Source organism: Rhodamnia argentea, chromosome 6 (genome assembly GCF_020921035.1).
Source record: "Rhodamnia argentea isolate NSW1041297 chromosome 6, ASM2092103v1, whole genome shotgun sequence".
Classification (NCBI taxonomy): Eukaryota; Viridiplantae; Streptophyta; class Magnoliopsida; order Myrtales; family Myrtaceae; genus Rhodamnia; species Rhodamnia argentea.
The window spans coordinates 20,984,565-21,001,322 of NC_063155.1; the positions used below are offsets into that span (position 1 = coordinate 20,984,565).

General features: G+C 43.8%; 3 protein-coding genes across 5 annotated transcripts; 1 reads left to right on the plus strand and 2 right to left on the minus strand.

The window, feature by feature from the left end:
• Positions 1 to 2,415: 2,415 nt before the first annotated feature.
• LOC125315681 (pectinesterase inhibitor-like) lies at positions 2,416 to 3,282 on the plus strand. The gene has a single exon (XM_048281585.1). The coding sequence runs from the start codon at positions 2,431 to 2,433 to the stop codon at positions 3,256 to 3,258; it is 828 nt and encodes a 275-aa protein (XP_048137542.1). The 5' UTR covers positions 2,416 to 2,430; the 3' UTR covers positions 3,259 to 3,282.
• Positions 3,283 to 4,606: 1,324 nt separating this feature from the next.
• Positions 4,607 to 11,536, minus strand: LOC115734263 (ABC transporter B family member 11-like). 3 transcript variants are annotated; one of them, XM_048281582.1, is made up of 13 exons: positions 11,405 to 11,536; positions 9,844 to 10,213; positions 9,560 to 9,614; positions 9,297 to 9,472; positions 8,983 to 9,204; positions 8,643 to 8,881; positions 7,830 to 8,355; positions 7,469 to 7,742; positions 6,444 to 7,336; positions 6,033 to 6,299; positions 5,683 to 5,946; positions 5,281 to 5,574; positions 4,607 to 5,193 (listed from the first exon to the last, which is right to left on the minus strand). In XM_048281582.1, the coding sequence occupies exons 2-13, from the start codon at positions 10,159 to 10,161 to the stop codon at positions 4,837 to 4,839; spliced, it is 3,885 nt and encodes a 1,294-aa protein (XP_048137539.1). In that variant the 5' UTR covers positions 10,162 to 10,213; positions 11,405 to 11,536; the 3' UTR covers positions 4,607 to 4,836. The 3 variants fall into 3 exon arrangements, with proteins under 3 accessions (XP_048137539.1, XP_048137541.1, XP_048137540.1); XM_048281584.1 differs by lacking the exon at positions 11,405 to 11,536 and adding an exon at positions 10,717 to 10,796; XM_048281583.1 differs by lacking the exon at positions 11,405 to 11,536 and adding an exon at positions 10,624 to 10,755.
• A 1,169-nt stretch (positions 11,537 to 12,705) lies between these two features.
• On the minus strand, positions 12,706 to 15,160 carry LOC115734264 (pentatricopeptide repeat-containing protein At4g04370). Its single transcript, XM_030664967.2, has one exon. It carries the CDS (start codon positions 14,983 to 14,985, stop codon positions 12,709 to 12,711), a length of 2,277 nt encoding a protein of 758 aa, XP_030520827.1. The 5' UTR covers positions 14,986 to 15,160; the 3' UTR covers positions 12,706 to 12,708.
• Between the last annotated feature and the right edge of the window lie 1,598 nt (positions 15,161 to 16,758).

Below are 16,758 nucleotides of genomic sequence, written 5' to 3' on the forward strand. Positions count from 1 at the left end.
CGATCTCGAGTAGGAACGGTGCCGCGGGGCTCGCCGCACGTTTATTAAGGAGTAAAAACCAGAAGATTCACTGCCGCGACCTTCTCGAAATCCCGTCGAGGGAAAGAAAAAAGGGTTTAGAGGTCATGCGCTAAGACGGGACAACGGCCATTGATTAGGCGTGGGCTCTTTCAAGCCCTCAGCTTGTGCGATGTTGGATTTATTTTAAGTGTCGACTAATTCCCGATGATTCTACGTGAAATAGGAGCTGTCATTAACCTTTTAGGGTCGGCTAGAAATCAAACGGGACACGGGAGGTCTGTCCCTTTTTCCACTCAACTAAAAACTTTATAAGTTCGGAGACTTGATTACGCTAATCAAGTAATTAGCGTCCTTTCAATATTTATAACTTGATTTGGCTATTCATCCGAGTGATTTAACGGCCTTTTTCTCAATATGTATTTCCTTTTTGTTTTTGGGTCAAACAATATGTATTTCAAAATTGCTAGGTGTTTGTGCAAATTGTTTTTGAGAGTTTATTATGATCCTAAGGCTTACCCTAAACATGCTAAAAAGAAAAGCCAAAAAAAGAACAAACAATGACGGCAGGTCGAGGCCGTGAAGAGCGGCGAGATGGAGAAGCGAGCAAACGGCGCGGCCAATGGAGCCTTGGGGTCCGAGGCGCGGTGGGGGACGTAAGTGAAGAAGGCAACGAGAAAGAAAATGAGGAACACTCAAAGAGAGAAAAAGAGAGAGAAAAAGAAAAAAAATAAACATAAAATGTGGCCACATTTGAATTTAATAATCTGTTAATGCGAATGATACGCTAAAAGGTGGGATCCATAAGAGATATTATTATCAAAACACTAATTCAAAGAGTGTGGTAGCTAAAAAGGGAGTGGAAAGAGCGTGACCCACATGAAATCATACTTGTTATTATAGCAAATTACTATAAATTCTGAATAGAATCGAATCCTGTGTAGTTTAGTCTTCTTCATTGACACTCCACGTGTCTCTTGACTGGCATTCGAGCACTTACTCGAACGTTGCATGGCTTTCAAAGCGAGAAGCCGCGACCAATGCATCAGGAAAACACGAGCGCAAAGATCCGGAGCATTTAAATTCTTCTCCGAGCAATGTATAGATCCTTCCGACAGTGTCTTCACCTCCTCTTCCCTCCCCTCGCGATCCTGCCGCCCCTAGCAGCAGCGGCCGAGATGCTGACCGTATAACGGAGCTCTTGAGGCAGGCGGAACCTAGAGAAGCGCAACCGCCGGAGTATCGCGCCGCGCTGTACACTTCGATGGTGAGGCCGACTCTCTCTCGCTCACAGCCAAGGCCCAATGCAGAAAAGTCAGACAGCCGCCTCTTTACGGCCGAGGCTCTGTTGTGGACGTGCGAGAGGAAACTTCCGGGCACGTCCCCGAGCAATCAAAGTGTCTATAGGCGTCGCTGCCAAATACTAAGTTCACGTGCATCGAATAAAACTTCACTCGTAAGAAGGCGAGCATGGCTTTCCAACCTAATATGGAACCGAGACTCTTATCCCATGCAAAATGCATGTGGGTATTGCACGAAAGAAGTGGAAGTTGAGAAGAATTTTAGAGGCATAGCCGAGAAAGATACAGAGAAATAGAGAGGAAATTAAGAGAAAGAAAAGCTCAAATCCTAACGTATTCTCTCGATCATGGAAAGGAGCACGATGAATTAGGCGGTCTTGCCAAATGCAAGACCCCGTCTAAATTAGATGGTTTGACAACGAATTAACTTCTTATCGAACATGTATAGAAGTTTAGGGATGAGCGGTTTCATGGCCACTTCAATCTGGAGCCTACTCGTCCGAACCGATTCTCTAATTTTTGGAACGTGAAACTTATACCGGAACCTAGAACCTATCCTATCACTAGTTTCAAAGTTTGCTCGGGTTTCACCTGTATTCTTAATTGAACAGTTGCAGTGATTCACTACCTCTAATTACCACAATTTGTTATTACAATCTACTAACCACAACTCATATTTAGTCACATGAAGAATATGGAGCATTAACAAAATAAAAGTCTCGATCATGAATATCGCTAAAAACGGAAGCTCGAACTAGTGATTTCAAATTACACACTCATCATCGGACGTCATGAATACCGCAAGATAGCGCGTAAACATAGAACAAGAAAAACACAAAGATTTGTTCCAAGTTTTAGGTGAAATAAATACCTACAATCTATCCGTTGGAATCCGTTCTCTAGTTTTTGAAACTTGAAACCTATCAAGTATCTTGTGAAACTTAAACTTGAACCCACCGATACGATTTTTCGATTCTCGATTTTACCTTGAAATCACGTTGACCTCTATTAAAGGTAGGATCGCCTCCTTCTCTCATAATAGCTTCGATACGCCATTAGCATGCTCGTTAACGAGAAAATACTCAATAGATTTTGGTTTATAAATACAATTATGGACATAATCGATCACAGTGCGCGACAGCATGTGCGTCTGTCCAATACATTCTCCTTGAGAGAAGCAGCAGGAGAGCAAGACACGTCGACCCCTAGAGCTGGGAAACAAACAAAACCAAGGAAGGAGGGAACGACCCGTGAATCCAAACACCCCAATGAGTGGCGATCCTTCCAATTCCACACACTAAACTCCAAAACTCCGACCGCCATATTTCAACCAGGAACACCAGCCACTACTTCGTACCTCGAACTCTCGCACGTCTGCTGCCCCCTTAACATGAAAGCTCTCGTCCGCTCTCTCCTCCTCCTCGCCGTCTTTGCTGCCTCGCCGCCGCTGGCGCGATCCTTCGAGTTCCCAGCCCAGGAGATCTCCGACCTCATCGACCAGACATGCAGGCTCACGCCCTTCTACGACCTGTGCCTCTCCTCCCTCAGGTCCGACCCCGAGAGCGGCACGGCCGACGTCCGGGGGCTCGCCCACATAATGGCGGGCTCCATCCTGGCGAGCGCTAGCCGCACGCTGGACCAGATCCAGGAGCTGCTGGGCCGGGCGCCCGACCCGGAGTCGGAGCAGCCACTGGCTTACTGCGCGGAGCTGTACATCCCGGTGGTGAAGTACACCTTGCCGCAGGCGATCGACGCGCTGGACAAAGGCCAGCTCGGGTTTGCAGAGTACGGGCTGTCGGACGCTGGCAAAGAGGCGGAGGAGTGCGAGAAGAATCTGTCGGGTCAGGGCGGGTCGCCGGTGACGGAGGGGAATGAGCTGGTGCGGAATCTGGTGGATGTGGCGGTGGCGATAATCGAGGTTTCGCAGAAGGCCTTCTAACTCCCTTCTATAATTGATACGATGGAAATTACACACATGTATGTCAAATAGTATTCTTCTCATTTAGTTTACATTCATCTATCTCCCACTTGTCGAAGCAAGTCATTGAAATTACATAAGCTTCTTAATTAAATTCCTCCGACTTCAATATCGACTAAATAGTAGTTGACGTCACAATTCCAATTTATGACGGAGGCGAACTTTTTTTGCTATAGTGGACTCTGAGCTGACGCGCAAGACAAGACGACACGAAACAAGGAAGATGAAAATCACGACCAAACCAAGAGCAATTGAAAATTCTCAGTACGAACTCCTACGTCGGACTCTTGCCGGCCCAACACGGACGTCAGATCCGATTAAGTTGATCTGCATTCGCAAATGTTTGATCGAAAAAGTAACGAAAGTTCAATAATTTGATCAGACAAATTAAATGTCCAATGGCAAAAACTAGTCATCTTTTTTTTTTTTTATTTCTTTTTTCGATTTCTAATGTCATGGGCGAACTCGAGCAAGGTTTTTTATATCGATATATGGCTCGATCCGTGCACTTATTAGGTCTATTATATCGAACATATAAATGATGATTAGTTAGGTCGTCCTCGGCGAATCTTTTCCCACGAAGTGACGAAAACTCTAGACCATAAATAAGGAAACACAAAGACTCGACCACCTCATGGCTTTCTTTGTTTCAATTTTTTTTTTCCCAACCGCCGAAACGAAATGACACGTGTCGAAATACCGTGACACTAACGTGAACGTGTTCTTAATTTTTTTCGTAAAGTTTCGACATTTAAGAGCTGTCAAGTCCCGAATGCAAGCGTACTCTAGTCCTAGACCTCTTGATATCCGTGCGATTAAGTCCAAACTTCACTAGCAACCGCGTCACGATTTCGGCAATTTCCTGTTGCGCGACCTGGGTGGAAGAGCCGCTCTAAGATGATTTCGAGGAATTCAGAAGCTGCGCCAGCGATCCGCCGTTCACTGCTCCGCTAGGAATGCTCCATGTGAGCAAAGCTCAACTTCAGCAATATCAGTTTGGAATTCCGGCGCACGTGCCGGGAAAAGTTCTCTCGTCGGCATGTTTTCCGATGACGACGACCCCGACCACTCTTAGTTTGGTAAAGAATGTGAAGTCCTTGATGAAAGATAAACGCTCAATGAACCTTGTCGAGTAGTGTCGGTAAGGGATTATAAATAGAAGGATCGAGAGCGTAGTGAGAAGTTTCGACATTGGCGGCGATCTCGTCCGGGATAACACCTGTTAACTTTGTTCCAGGGAAGGTGGAAGGAACAGCAAGCTCGATTTCTGTACCTAATGGAAGGTTCTCAACTTCTCCTGGAACTGTGACGATTAGGATTGGCCCCATTTCCGTGATTCCTGATGGCAGGTTTGATCTGCGGTTTGTTCTTCCGTGCCGCATAGCATGGATAGCATGCATTTGCAGAGAGTTACGAGTTTTTCGGCATAGAGAAGTGCATCAAAGAGCGAGGACTTTCTCATGTAGTCTTGAACATTCAGTCTGCTGTTGATAAGCTGGGAAAAATCAGTGAAAAAGTAGGAGAACAAATACGATCTGCTCACTTCGACGAAGTACTCGAATGCAGCGCCACCAAGGAAGTGTACATGCCATCCTTTATCTTGATCAGATCTTCGTGCTTCCCCTTTTCTGCGATGACTCCGTTTTTCACCACGGCGATCATGTCGGCTCCCTTGATCGTGGACAAGCGGTGGGCTACGACAATGGTGGTTCTGTTCACCATGACTAGGTCCAAAGCGTCCTGGACTGCTCGTTCCGATTCGGCATCGAGGGCACTCGTCGCCTCATCAAGGAGCAACACTTTCGGCGCCCTCACTATGGCTCTTGCAATTGCCACCCTTTGCTTCTGTCCACCAGAGAGCTGTATCCCTCGCTCACCTACTATCGTGTCATAACCCTGTACGAATTCCGAACTTCGAGCTCATTGAGAATGGAAGATGGCAAGTTACTACAAAAGTGGAACATAAAGATTGTGGTATCGGACCTGCTGTAAGCTGCTAATAAACCCATTTGCATTGGCTAATTCTGCAGCGGCTATGATTTCGGCCTCCGTCGCGATCCCTTCCTTCCCATACGCAATGTTGGCACGAATAGTGTCGTTAAACAACACGGGCTCCTGGCTTACCAGGCCCATCTGATGCCTAAACCATTTCAGCTGCAGTTTCCGGATTTCAATGCGGTCGAGCATAATGTTACCCGCATCAGGGTCATAAAATCTCTGCAACAACGAGATAACCGTCGATTTTCCGCTCCCGCTTTCTCCAACAAGCGCAACTGTCTGATGATACAAATTGGTCAGTCCGTGCTGTTGGTTGTTTCCGGTTCCAGAATTTACTAGATGCAAACTTTCTTTCTATTTACAGGGAATCATTTCATAGGATGGTACCTTGCTGGAAGGAATTGCCAAGCAAAGATCTTGGAATATTTGGACATTGGGTCTGGTGGGATAACTAAAACCGACGTGGTCAAACTTGATATCTCCTTTGAGATTTTCTATCGTTATACCCGAGCCATCGCCAGGATCTATATTGGATTTCCTGTCGAGGATCTCGAATATGGAAGCAGCCGAGCTCTTTGCCTTGGTGGCATCTGTGAAAGTAGAACTCGACTGGGCTATTCCGACTGATGCCAAGGCAAGAGCAAAGAAAACCTGCAGGTAAAGAATCAAAGTAAATGCAAATCAAGCGAGTGTCACAGAGGATTGAGTGACGTTCTGTTTTACAGGCAGAAACTTACGCGAAAAACTTCGGAGAACGTCATCTTGCCTTGCTCGACTAGCCTGGCTCCGGCGTAGAAGCCGCACGAATAGAGTGCATAAAGGAAAAACAAGGCCGACCCGAATCCTATCCCACTTATTAGTCCCTGCCTTATTCCTTTCTTCGTCGGGCCTTCACATTTTCGCCTGTACAAATCCATCACCCTTTCTTCAGCACAGAAAGAAGCAACTGTTCTGATACTTCCCACTGCATCATTGGCAACTTGACTCGCTTCCTCGTACATTTTCTGAGAGCAATCATAGAAAAGTGACCGATCAATTAACAAGTTGAAAACCATTGGTCACAGATAATGACCTTGCGCCGCATGAGCTGCTCAATCAGTTACAATCTATTCATTCACGCCATAAGGAGTATGCAATTCGGAAATCACCTTGGCGTCTGCGCTAAACCCTGCCATGAATTTCATTTGAACGTAACCGTTGATTCCAAAGAAAGGAAACAAGGAGAGAATTATCAAAGCCAACTGCCAATTCGTTGCAAAAGCAATAGTGAAACCAGCAATGGCCGTCGCGATATTCTGAACAATCAGGCCGAGCGCATCCCCCACAAGAATTTTTAAAGCGGCCGCATCAGCAGAGAGCCTAGCACCTATGGCACCGCTCGAATGCTCTACTTCATCGAACCAACTTATTTCCATGCGAACCACTTTCTCAAAGCACATAGTCCGGACTCGTGCGATCAACTTACACCCGGCCACAGTGAAAAAGTAGGATCTCATCGGATAGACCAAAAGGGACGCCGAACCAAGAGCAAGGAATATCAAAGCCCAAAACTTTGTTCCTTTGCGGAGCTCGTGAGGTGGCTCGTAGAAAGTTTTGATCATACCAGAGATGAGAATGGCAAAAATGGGAAAAATTGCTCCGTTTGCAGCAGCTGCTAAAGTTCCTAGCACTAAAACTGGGATTTCTGGCTTATTTAGATAAGCCACTCGTCGGAGAGAAACATCCCGAGGGCTTTTCGTTGTTGCCGAGCAAGAATTTTTGGCCAGTTTGTCTGATTCCATTTCCAGGATGCCAACCCCAGCAGCAGGCAAACCAAATGCAACTGAAGACGAGCGGTGACTGGTACTTCCAGTCGAGGATCCGTGACTATTTGAACGCTGGAAGGACATCCTTCGACTTGAATTCCTCCAGGAATCAACAGCGATTTCCTGCTCACCCAAATTGATCGTCTCCTTTTGTTCTGACACAAATGCCATTTCTTGCAATCGTATAAGCTGGCTGTATGCTCCATTGCAATCGTTGACCAGCTCAGAATGTGAACCTGATGAATTAAAATGCAACAGAGAAATAGTCAATGATTTTTTCATGATTAGGATTTGAACAGCTGACTCGGCAAACCTTGGAAGACTTGCCATCCATAATAAAACTTCCATTGGATTAAGATTAACCTCACCTCTCTCAACGATTTTTCCACGGTGTATCACTGCAATTGTATTTGCGTTTCTTATTGTGCTAAGTCGGTGGGCTACAATGACAGTGGTCCGATTGGCCATTATCCTATCAAGTGCCTCCTGCACAGTCCTCTCAGATTCTGCATCCAGGGCACTTGTAGCTTCGTCTAGAAGCAAAATTCTCGGGTCCTTTAGAATTGCCCTAGCTATTGCAACTCTTTGCTTTTGTCCTCCAGACAACTGAGTTCCGTGCTCGCCAACCATCGTGTCCATTCCCTACAGAACAAAAAGCGTATGTATACGGACAGATAGAAGGACAAACAGCATATCGACAGGAATGACAATTAGACAAGCAAAAGTAACCTGAGGTAGCTTGTCAATGAATTCAGTGGCATTTGCGAGCTCAGCAGCTGCTCTGATTTCTTCAGCAGCCGCGCCTTCCTTCCCATACGCAATATTTTCCCCAATGCTAGAAGTAAACAACACCGGCTCTTGACTGACAAGCCCGATCTTTTGTCTAATCCATCTGAGCTGAAGCTCTTTGAGATTGATGCCATCGATAAGAACTTCTCCGGCGTCCGGATCATAAAACCTCTCGATCAAGCTGATAACAGTTGATTTCCCACTTCCACTCTCTCCAACCAAAGCAGTAATTGTACCACTAGGTATGGAAAGAGAGAATCCACTAAATATTTGTTCATCTGGCCTAGAAGGGTAACTGAAATACACATCCCTTAGTTCGATATCGCCACGAATGCCGTCTAGTGTTCGTCCTGAAGGATTGTAAGCATCTATCCGTGGCTTCCTGTTGATTGCCTCGAACAGCTTGAGTGCCGCAGCTTGTCCCGCAGCAAATGCACTCATGCATGGAGATGCCTGTCCTAGAGCCCTGAAAAAACTCAAAAGGGTCAGTGTAAATGCAACAGTACAAATCCCATCCAGTATATTCTGCATACCAGACCATTCTTTATTAGAGGAAAAGAACGATCCGATGATGGGCTTGAGGACCGGAAGAATTATGTACATTTGACAGCTCATAAAAAACGTAATGCAATTACGAACTTGAGGACTGAAGCAAGACAATAAAAATTCGCTGCGGATGCATTATGAAAAAGTATTACCCTTTCTTATATAAGTTAATTAGGTAAGGTGAGATGTTAGGAGAACCGGTCTTACATTGATCCAGTCAGTACACTGGCAACAACAATAACAATGTCCCCCCCCGTGTACCCTTTCTCCAGGATCATCTTCCCACCGAACCAAATCGCCAACCCATAAGTGCACAACATGATGAACGTAAGTGTACCAGATACCATCCCTAAAACCAAGCCCTCGTGCACGCCAGATTCATAGGCTTTAGTCATAGATTCTTTGTACATAGCAATAGCTTGCTTCTCTCCCGTAAACGACGTGACCTGGAAGGGAATTGCTCTTAAACTTTAAATCATCGTAGTTTTGATTTGAATATTCGAATTAAAGAACTAAGGACAAAGGTTTCTGTTTTAGATAAATGTACAGTTCTTATCGATCCGACCGTTTGCTCTACAACATCTGCTGCTTGTGAATATGAAGTTTGTCCATGAGAAGCCAGCTTTCCAACAGTTCTGCTTAAAGCGGCACCAGAAAATATGAGGAGAGGCATTGAAGATAACATGACTAGCGTGAGAAGCCACCCTTTGATGAAGGCGATAACAAAGCTTCCGAAGAATATGGCAATTTGCTGTATGAACTTTCCCACCTGAAAACCACACAATTAGAAGGAAAAAGTTGCAAGAAAAACGACAAAAGACCATGATTGAAGCATTTTGTATAACACATTCGGCATTATACCTTCTCCCCCATGGCGTCCTGGATGAGAACAGTGTCGCCCGACATCCTTCCAATGATTTCGCCCGTATTTGTTTCCTTGTCAAAGAAGCCAATTTCCTGCCTCAACAATGCCTTCAAGTATAAGCCTCTTATCCTTGCAGCTTGTCTCTCTCCAGTGACCATCCAACAAGCGACCTCTGGTGTCATAGTCAAAGGAAATGTTGAACAGTTTCGAGAACAAATACCTAAATTTATATGTCAGTGAGCAGACTAGCAGAACTTACGTGCAAAAGCCACAACACCAGATCCAACAGCCAAGTATACAAGCTTCAGACAAACCTGAAAGAGTTTTCGTGAAAGGGCTTCATCAAAGCTACCCTTTCGTATAAAATTTATCGCAGATCATACATATTAATGAGAATGCAGAACACGATGCATTGATTGCTAAAAAAATGACAATGAACATACAAAGCAAAGAATATAGACCATTTTATGACCAAATCCAGAATTCCAAGGAAGTACTTTTATGTAAATACTATCACTGTCCAATGAGAATTGCCAGAATAACCTTGGAAACTGCATTTGCCACTTCTTTGGTATTTCCAGTTTCGCCGAAAGAGTTGACCAGTTGTCCAAATAATAGAGTCATGAGGGGCATGCTGATGCCACTCCCAACCGCAGCAATAGAACCGGCGAGCATCAGAACATAGTCCACTGGATCTGCGAACGAGAAAAGTTTGTGAAACGGTATGCTAGTTAAGCGATCCTCTTTATCCTCAGAACCACTTGAAGCTTGTTTTGCTGTCTCGAGCACCGGGGATGGGCTTGTGTGCTCATCCACTAGCTCCGTTCGCAAGTGTTCATCTCCTTCTTTCTCATTAGCCATTCTTGTCTAGGAAGAAAATGAAAACTTCTCCTATAATTTACCAATAAAAAGCCTGAAAAATAAAACTTTATTAGAGTAAACAACCAGTTAATCAGATATGGAGGGAAATGAAGGAGAACCTAATTCTAAGCAGGTTCATATATGGATATGCAAATCTATGCATCAAGTGATTAGCGTGATGGACAGAATAGCACCAACAGAAACTTTTTAGCCACATCGACATGACAATTCTTTTGTGTTTTCCTTCCTGGGGTCCGTAATATTAGAGAACATTTGCATCAGAAGTAACGACATATGTAAGCAAAAATCAGACAGTTATGTTAAGAAGTAAAATTTGACCGTGATCAATGATATAGCAGAACAAACAGCAAAGCAGGAGACCATATAGACTTAACAGAGGGAGGCCAGAAAAGGGGACCCATCAAGCAGAAACAAGGAGGAAGCTGATTTCATGACTCTGACCTCATTTTGTCATACAATTTGCAAGCAAGAGAAAGAACGAACTTCAAAGGAGTAGTGTACAGTGAGGACTATTCCAGAGAAGAGAGTGTATACCATTAGCCAAAGCTAGAGTTTCTATGGAGATGAAAGCAACTTGTGAAAAATGAAAGAAATTGAGGGAAACATTACTACTCGACAAAACTTATTAAAAAGAAAAAGAAAAAAAGATAGGCATTCAGGATCAATGAACCCTCCTACTTTGACTTTTCCTCTGCCTTTTTCTTTGTGGACTTAAACATACAAGAGAGGATCTTGAAAGTTTCTGTGGAAAAGCTTTTGCATGCAGCCAAGTAGCCGACTAGGGTGGTCTCATGATGGTGACATTCATAGAATCGAAGAGGAACATCCTAAGACCATTTGAATATTCTCGGACAGGAAGTATTTTTTTTTTTAAAAAAGGTTGTTTCTTTTAACGCTTTTCCCGAGAGTTGCGCAGAGGCGGAAGGGCTTAAATTTTGTCAAAATGTCTTAATCATCTGGGATTTACCAATGTTCGTTTCTTCCCAAAGTCAGAGCAATTGGAGTCTTTTCTTGAGCAAAGGGGAAAAAGAATTACAAAAAAAAAAAAAGTTTTACCCTCTGATTGATGCTCTTGAAAAAATATAGTCACTTCGGAGGATCGCCATAATGCCGTGTATTCACAGTATTGCGGTTTTATGATTTGGCAACAGCAATGACCCAGGTAGGAGCACCTGTAGGTCGTGTGAAGAAAGCAGTATTCCCCTATTCAAGAGTCCATTACCGAAGGCGCAATTCGAACCAAGTCAGCAATCCAACTTCCATGACTTCAGATATACAGATCTTGCAATAGATGTCTTAGAATGTGTTTTCTTTTTACCCTACAGAATGAATTCGTCAATAATATAACCCGATGATGCAAGGGAACTTCTGGAAGTACTCCCTAAGGTCTCCCAATTCCTGTTGGTGTATCAACTCCAGAAAGAGAGCAACAGCTACAGAAAGCCTGACGATCCTCAACTTAGGAATTGGAGGATCAATACAAGCAACTCGAATGCCTTCCTCAGTCCGTAATGAGTTCTGGCCTGTCTTGATCCTGTGCTGCGCTTTGTGGAGATATCGTGCGGTCCTTGTAACAGCACGAGTGGAGACGCTCTATTAGGACCTGAGCACTGACCAAGACTTAGAATGCAATCATGAACCATAAGTAACTTATTCTAGAGCTTAGAACACAGTTGTCTCAGTTCAATCTAGAGCATCCTTGCCTTTGTCCAAAAGTAACTGTCTCGGGTCTTTAGGAACCAACCTAGATGTTAAGACTCCATACTTACTTGTTTTGTCTCCAAAAGAGCCGATTGCCATGCTCACCAACCATTTTGACGAACCCCTGAAGAACAAGGATGATAAAATAAAGGTTCAGTCAGCTAGGGATATTATGGTTTTCATGTACTCAATTTACAGAAACCACACTCCCAACGAAAAAAAAAAACACGAAGAATCACTTGGAATCTGCTGTAATTTCTCGTTCAGTTTAGAAGCACTAGCAAGCTCAGCAGCAGGGTCCATATTTGTTCACTTGCCGCAGCATCTGTTCCATAAGGAATACATCTTGACGCTTTGAGTGAACAATACATGCCAAGTAGGCTGATATGATGACCGTGATTGCAGGATGATTAAATCATCTTTAGTGTAAGGAGACACTCTACTCCAGGGAATCCAATAAGCAAAGTTTACCGAGAGCAAATTCTGCTAGTCTGCACTGCAGGATGAGTGTTGCACTTTCCTATCAGTTCTTTCCTAGTAGTCCACAACATTTTATGCCCACAAAACTCCATTGCTCAAGACTGGTTCTCCATTTAGGTGTTGTCTGGTGACATGAAACTACACAGTTTGAATAGTTGCTAGTTGTCACCAGCTTCGAAAGGCTTGAGATGCATCATATAAAGGAACGTAACACTTGATATACAAGCTTTCTCAGGCATAGTGATGCCAAATAGAATGAAGTTGAATTAGGGATGTGGGGAGACGTCTTCAGGCTCCTTATGTTCTGAGAAATTTCTAAATATACTTTAGTACCACCGCTAAAGTCTACCTAGCACTCTCAAAGATGTGCTGAGAATCACTTGCAACTTTTAAACCGTAGTCCTTTTTCATTTCCCAGCTCATGGTTTTTAACAACCACATAATCTCCTCAAAATGAGGATGGGAAACGTGATCTTTGAAAAATGGGGTGACCTTCCCGTACAACTCAATGAAACTCCATCCAGGGAGCTTTTTCAAGCCAAGAGACCTCATTTGGGCCCATGACTCGCCCACATTATCCCATCTATTCAATGATGCATAGCTATGCACCAGTTGCACGTAACATCCAGCATCAATAGGTTCCAACATGGACATCTCTCCAGCAATAATTTCACTAAGTTCTACGTCGCCACTAACTCGACAAGCATCAATGAGGATGCCCAGCGCATGAAATGAAGGTTGAGGAAACGTTCTCTTGTAGAAGGCATATGCCTCATCCACCCTGCCAGCTCGAGATAGAAGATCAACTATGCAAGCACGATGCTCAAGTCTAGGTACAATACCATAATCTTCGGTCATCGACTGAAATAAGCTGAGCCCTTGGTTGACAAGCCCGGTATGACTACAAGCAGAGAGAATTGAGAGGAAAATCACATCATTTGGCTGAAAACCTCTATGAAGAAACTCCGAATACATTTTCAGTGCAGTTTCACCCTTCCCATGAGATCCATATCCTCCAATGATGGTTCCCCAGGAAACAAGATCATGTTGTGACATTCTATCAAAACATTTCTGAGCATTATCCAGGTCCCCACATTTAGCGTACATGTCCACTAAAGCAGTTTCAACCTCGATACATTGTCCAAAGCAACTTCTTAGGACGAAACTGTGGACCCATTTTCCCTGATGGAGTGACCCCACCAAAGCACAAGCTTGGAGAAGAGATACAACAGTAATTGGATCGGGTAATTGAAGGGCCTCCCTCATGGCATGAAACATTGTGAATACCTCAGATAGCTGGCCTTTCTGAGCATAACCAACTATAATTGCATTCCAAGAAACCAAATTCTTCTTCTCCATGTTATAAAAAACAGCACGACTTTGCACTACATGATTACATTTTGCATACATCGTAACTAGTGAGTTCTGTGCAGCAAGCTCTAGAGGAATTCTTCGCCTTAACACGTAACCATGAATGGAGGTTCCCAAACTATAGGAACCCATATGTGCGCAAGCTGCAAGGGCACAAGCTATTGTATCAGTAGAGGGAGTTTCACCGGATTCTAACATGGATTTGAAGACCAGTAGTGCCTTATCAGCATTATTATTCTGTACAAGCCCTGAAATCAACCCAGTCCATAGAACAACATCCTTATCAGGGGCCAGCTCAAATGTTCGAAATGCGCCATCCGAGTTGCCACATTTTAAGTACGTAATTACAAGACTTGATGCAATGTGAGCATCCACTTCGAGTCCAGCTCTTAAAATCTGCCCATGCACCAACTTTCCCAAATAAAGATCACCACGTGCTGCAACTGCAGACAATAAAGAACCAAAAGTCTGCTGGCCTGGTTCCATACCTTCATCTTTCATCCTAGTTAAGAGATGCATTACTTCCTCAAAATTATCAATTCGAGCATATGCCGAGACCAAAGTATTCCACGAGACAATGTCCCTTTGATCCATAAGTTCTAACAAAGCCTTTGCATCATCAATGCCTCCGCATTTACCATAAGCATTCAAAAAAGAATTCAATAAGACTACATCCGACCCAAAACCATATACCAATGCACAACAATGCAAAGATTGCACTCTTGTGAGCTCCAAATCTCCAGCAAGCACTTCCAACAATGTCACCGAGCTGGGCTCCACTCCTTCACGACGCATATCATTCAACAGATCAAACGACGCCTCCACATCACCTGCCTTACAATGACATCCAATTATGGCAGTCCAAGGAACAACGCTCCTCTCAGGCATTAAGTCGAACACTTTGCCAGCACTACGCACTTTTCCAAACTTCGCGTAGAACGTGATCAAAGAAGAGGCAATGTAAGCGTCCGAAGCGAACCCATGAACGGTTAGGCACTGGTGAAACGAGAGGCCGAGTTGGTAGAGGTCCAGATGAGCGCAGGCTTTGAGGACGCTAGGGAACGTGTGAGGATCGGGAGGGACTCTGTCGATGCGCATGGAGGAGAAAGTGAGAAGGACGTCCCGATGAGCTCCTTGTGATGATAGACGACTGATGGTGGCGTTGCGCGAATACGTCGAAGAGGCGGCGGGCGGCGGCGGCGACTTTGAGGGCGTCAAGCCTTTGGCCAACAAAGGTTTGAGCTTGTTCATCCCACATCGACGGCTCTTCTTTCATGCAAGCTCCTCCGAAGATTGCTACTGGTGACATGCGCGCCCAATCTAATCAGGGCCAAGTCCCATGGAAAGTCCTCGACTTTAGATAATGTACCATCATCTTCTTAGCAACTCAACATTGGACCATTGCCTCAGCACCTTCATCTGTGAAAAGAGCAATTTTTTCCTGAGAAGTTCAAACGTAATCATTCTCCAAATATGGAATTTTTGAGTGCCAATACGGAAAGTTAGAAATATCGTCGTCACAACTTAGATAATTATATGGTAGGTAAAAGAGTTAAAATTCAAAACACGTTCACTGGATTCCGGTTGTCGTCCGTGATTGGCGGTGGCGGCAGTACCTGGTTTTGGTGGTGGCAATGGTGCTTGATCGTGGACGGTGGCAAACCGCGGTAGCGAGCAATGTTGACAAGGCGGCAAGAAAGATTTTTTGTAACGCTGGAAAAATGAAAGTGATTGTCAGGAGAAGAAAAGAGGGTAACATGAGAGCATTTAGACCGTCCATTGAACAAGCGAAACACATCGCCACTAGATTTATTTACAAGGCACTCGATTGAACCGGTCTTTAAAAGTTCGAAAAGTAGATCGAACGAAGAAATGTTTAGAGACGAGACTAGACGATGAATTGAAGTTCAACCACCACCGGTGTCATCTCATACACTTATAATATGTTGATCTAACATTTAGGTTCTCTTCTGTTAAAATATGTTTGAGGAGAATTCACGGTAACATCTTGTTCATAGTCAACGACCTTCCTTTTAAACTCCTGAATCACATGTTAGATACAACAGAAGGAAGAGTGGAATCAACTTGGGCACGAGAACCAGACTGGTGCAGATTTCAAGTTCTTAAACAGAAGATATTGGCAGAGCATGTCTCTTGAAACTCGTTTGCCCCCCTCGAGCTCCGTCTGAGATGAAGCGGGGTTTCGGAGAATCCCACTAAGTGAAAGTAATCTGGACAGAGCTTTTGGCAGTAGAGGGGACAACCAAAGAAGAGAATATCGCATGATTCTGCCGATGTGCTTCGTATCAGTTCTCGGTCGGTACCCATTTTGATAACCTATCGATCTTTAGTAGGTAATCTACCAAAAGATAAAATGTTTTAGATGAGAGGGGCATATACAACCTCCCAACCATCTCTTGCTCCATAAGCCTTGCCAGCGTTAACCTCCCCAACCCCGAAACTCCTATAAGTTTTGCTCCAAAGCTTTCATTTAAAAACACTTCTTCAATTCATGACATGTTTTCATCGCTGAGAAAGCATGGTTGTAAAATAGGACCTAAAACTTACAACCGAACCGATAGAAAACCTACCCGGTTTCAAATTCCAAGATATGTAAAACAAGTTCTAAATTACAAAATTTCATGAATCTATTCTGACTAGTAAGTTCCAGATAGATGGAATATCTATCAAGTCTTTGTGTTTTTTTTTCTATTTATATCTTCACGCAATCTTTCATGGAGTCCAATAATGAGTATGTAATTTAAAATTACTAATCCGAGCTTCCATTTCCAACAATATCTATTATTGCGATTTTTACTTTGTTAATGTTTTATATTTATTCATGTCTCTAAATATGAATTGTATTTAGAAAATTATAGTAACAAATAGTCGTCATTAAAGGTGATGATTTACTACAATCGTTCAATTAAGAATACAAGTAAAATCCAAATAGATCCCGAAATCTATGACAAGATAGGTTCAAAGTTCTAGGAAATGCAGGTAGATTCCAAGTTCCAAAAAATG